The following is a 3623-nucleotide window of genomic DNA, read 5'->3' on the forward strand; positions in this document are numbered from 1 at the left end:
CCGCTGCTCGCCAGGCAAGGGCCTGTCCCTCCCTTCTGTTTCCTTTTGAGAATTAATCTTTAACAAATTGAATCTAACTTGGTTATTTTGATTTAAAAATACGGATCCTACAGTGGTCTGGAGCCGGCTTTGCTGCTGGTCTTCAGCGAGGCTGCCAGAGCCTGGTCCTTCCTCAACAGCTGGGACAGAGCCCAGACCCTGAGCTTTTGCCCCTGTAAGGTGGTGCTGAGCAGAGCACGGGCTGTTCCCAAGCATCTTTCCCAATATTTCCCTGCTTGCCCATGGCCACCTTACCTGGTGAGCTTCTCCACCAGAAGAGGACAAACCCGGTTCTTGTTCTCCTTTATTTCCATCAGCAATGCGATGTCACAGCGGGAAATGATCTGCAAGGGGAAGGAGCAGAAGTGAGTTTGCATGTGGTGGGTTTTGGAGGATTAGAAAGAAGTGGTTACTGGTGTGGGAGAAGTCCTCTGTGGAAGAAGCAGCGCCCAGCCGGGGGTTGTTGGAGGGGGGCAGCAGCCAGAGCAAAGCCCTTCTGCTTTCAGAGCCACCTCACGCCCACGCGGGAGCTGGGAGAGGGAACTCGAGAGCAGAGCGGTTTTGGGTTTTTTGAAAAACTTCTGCTCCTTCCCCTGAGGAGGAAGTGTGGAGGGGAAGGGGCAGTGAGAGCCACTGCTGCAAGCCCTCTGTCCCCCCACCACTGCTGGGGTCCTTCCCCTGGCCCCCACCTATGGTCGCTCACGCTTTTCTCTCCTCCCTGCCCCTTGCCTTGTCGGTTTTCATTTCTTCTTCAGACTGGTGCCGTGGATGAGCATCCCAGCTCCCTGGGTGCCAGATGGATGTGGCAGGAGGGCATCAAGGAGAGGCTGTTTGTGTCCATCATCAACCCACTGCAGCAGTTTCCGTCCTTTTCCTGGTGTATACACCCCTAAAGTCCTATCCTGTGCCATGCCTTCTGAAAGCTGCGTGTGCTACCAGCATGTGCTTGATCCAGCATCTGTGCAGCCCCCTCTGAAACAGAGCCCAAAGTGACCCCTGGTCTGAAAACAGGGTCCCAGCACCCATGGGCTGCAGCATTGCAGAGGAGTTGCTGGGTGCTGGGGAGAGGGGAGCTGACCCAGCCTGGTTCAGTTCCTGCCAGAACTGGGATTCCCCACGGGAAAACCTGGCTCATCCCACAGCCCAGCGTGCTCAGGGGCTTCCTTCTGCCCCTGGTTTTGTCACTCTTTGAACTCTGTGGGTGATATTCACACAAAGAAGCCACTTTTTGCCCCCTGAAACTTGTAAGAAATCAATATATTGCCCATAATTTAGTATATGTTGCCCATAGTGTTGACAGAATAGGAAGAACGATCCAGAAATGCAAACCTTGGCAAACCCCTCTCCTCCAGCTGTTTGCAATGGAAGGATTAAAGCCCAACTAAGCAGTGGCACACGCAGCCGACCCACTAACACTGAGCACCACGTTCTCCACCGCTCTGGCACCTCAGAGGCACTTGCAAAAGCTACAAGTCCAAAACATGGTTGTTTTCCAAAGCTGAGTTATCTCCAGCTGCTGCAGAGGAAGCCTGATGGTGAGGGTTTGTTTACATAAATTAGTAACCAGGCTTTTCCATTTTGTCCCCCATTCTAACATGATACTCCCTGCTGTCCTGAGCATATATCTGCTTAGACAAAAATATTGCAGAATAATTAACACATAAGGTACATAATGCATCACAAAAAAAAGCTTTATGGATTCAAAGTGAAAATTATTTTTACTGTGCACAGAGGTTTTCCTCCTTTCCTTACTCCATTTCCAAAGGAAACAGCAAATATTTTTTCTGTTATAATCCCATGCAGGCTAAAATAACAGCAAACATCCTACTCAACCACAGGCTGATTTTTACTTTAAGGGTATAAAATTATTTAAATTATTCACTCTTATTTTCTTACTTGAAATTCAGCTGTGAAAAGATAAATAAAGTGCAAGATTATGCAGGTAAGAAATCCTCAGCAAGCTCAATGCTTCTCTCACCCGGGCAAGTGAACGTACCTTTACCACGGCATCGACAACTTCAGGTCTGGCTATTTTAGTTTCTCCAAAAGATCTCACATTGAAGGAGCAGATTTTTAGGCTCAGAGATGAGTTGAAATTGAAGAGCCAAAGCAAGATGAAGAGCAACATCTTCAGGGACTAGGACAAAATGAGTTGCTGTGAGTGTGGTTATAAATATATGTACGTGTGTGTGTGTTTGTGTCCCCGTCCCTCTGCGGCCAGTGGTCAGGTCACACTGAGCAGTCAGCTGTGTCGATCACAAACATGAACAGGAATTGCCATTTCCTCCTTCCCCTCACTTCCATCTCCCAGTGCAAAGCAGCATGGAGGCTTTGAACTTCTGCCCAGGGGAAAACTGGCTCTTCTGAGACAACCTCCCCATCCTGGGGGAGCAACTGCTCCGGCAGACCCCAGCGTCCCTCCCCACAGGGTGGTATCTGCTCTGGGATGTCTGCCATGCCTGGGCACCAGCCAGGACCACCCCAGGCAGTGCTGGGCCAGGGCCAGGCTCCCTGGACCACTTCGGGTGAGAGGTCAAGACCAGGAAATGGATGGGGTGGATGGTGAAAGGGTCTAGGAAGTAGCAATGGGGAGAGGGGGGTTTCTGGAGGGCACTGATGGTGAGTACCATAAGCCCTGGTGGGCACCAGAAGCCTTAGTGAAAGGCAATGGTGGTGGGACACCCTGGATATGGAGGTTTTGATCACGTCCATGTTTTGTTCTGCTTTCGCCACAGTCCAAAAGTTACGCCATGAGAAAGTGATGAACCATCCATCGCCCCAGGCCACACGCTTTTACCGGCTCCTCTCTTTGCCCAGAGCCGTGATGTGCCCTGCTGTGGGATGGCCACGTTTGTTTGCCCACGGCTAACGGGACCCAGCAGCTCAACCACCACAGTGCAGCTACAGGAAGGAACACAATTCCCCCAGCATTGCCCCACAAACTCCCAGCCAAGTGTCCCCAGCACAGCAGTCTCAGGCTGGGGACCCAAGGTGTGTGCATGTGGGTCTGGCTCCTCCTGCGTGGCAGAGTCACATGAGTTTGGCCAAGATGTAGCTGGGGTGGCTTCTGCAGGGAAACCATCCCCCTGGCCTCCTTTCCTCCTCTGCTGTGTACCAGCCCTCAGCCAGACACGCATTTGTCAGCCCCTGATCAGGTTGTAGTGGTGGGAGGTATAACAAGAAGTCAGGCTAAATAGCATCGCCAAGTGTCTTGGATTTTTCTCCTGTGCCCACAGGGTGCTTTGACATCTCTCCTTTTTCTGAGAACAGTCTCGAAGGCTGCTTGCACCCCCCTGCCCCGCCTGCACGCCCATCCATGCAGATCCAGATCCAGAAGCACCAGTGCATGGTTCCCAACCCTGCAAAAATCAATTAAGCAGGGTCAGACGGAGCTGGCACAGCGCATGGAGGGCTCCCAAAAATGCAGCATGGCTGACCACAGTGAGATCCCAGTCTTGCTGGGGAGGCGGCTGTGGCTCTCCAGGGTGTGTGCTGTGAGCGCAGGAATGGGAACCACTGATCCATTTTGGCTGGACAGAGCGGGAGCAATTGCTGCTATGGAGGGGGGCGCTGGCCTGGTGCTT

The 3623-nt window shown here is 52.1% G+C and overlaps 1 protein-coding gene across 1 annotated transcript in view; it reads right to left on the reverse strand.

The window, feature by feature from the left end:
• The window catches only part of LOC104526565 (deoxyribonuclease 1L3), a 6133-nt gene extending 3939 nt beyond the window's left edge, over positions 1 to 2194 (reverse strand). Inside the window, exons 1-2 of the mRNA XM_010170056.1 lie at positions 2036 to 2194; positions 295 to 383 (exon numbers count right to left, since the gene is read on the reverse strand). Coding sequence (XP_010168358.1) covers positions 295 to 383; positions 2036 to 2167 — 221 coding nt within the window. The 5' untranslated portion in view covers positions 2168 to 2194. The remainder of the gene's footprint in view (positions 1 to 294; positions 384 to 2035) is intronic.
• Between the last annotated feature and the right edge of the window lie 1429 nt (positions 2195 to 3623).

This window comes from Antrostomus carolinensis, unplaced genomic scaffold (assembly GCF_000700745.2).
Source record: "Antrostomus carolinensis isolate BGI_N321 unplaced genomic scaffold, ASM70074v2 scaffold35676, whole genome shotgun sequence".
NCBI lineage: Eukaryota > Metazoa > Chordata > Aves > Caprimulgiformes > Caprimulgidae > Antrostomus > Antrostomus carolinensis.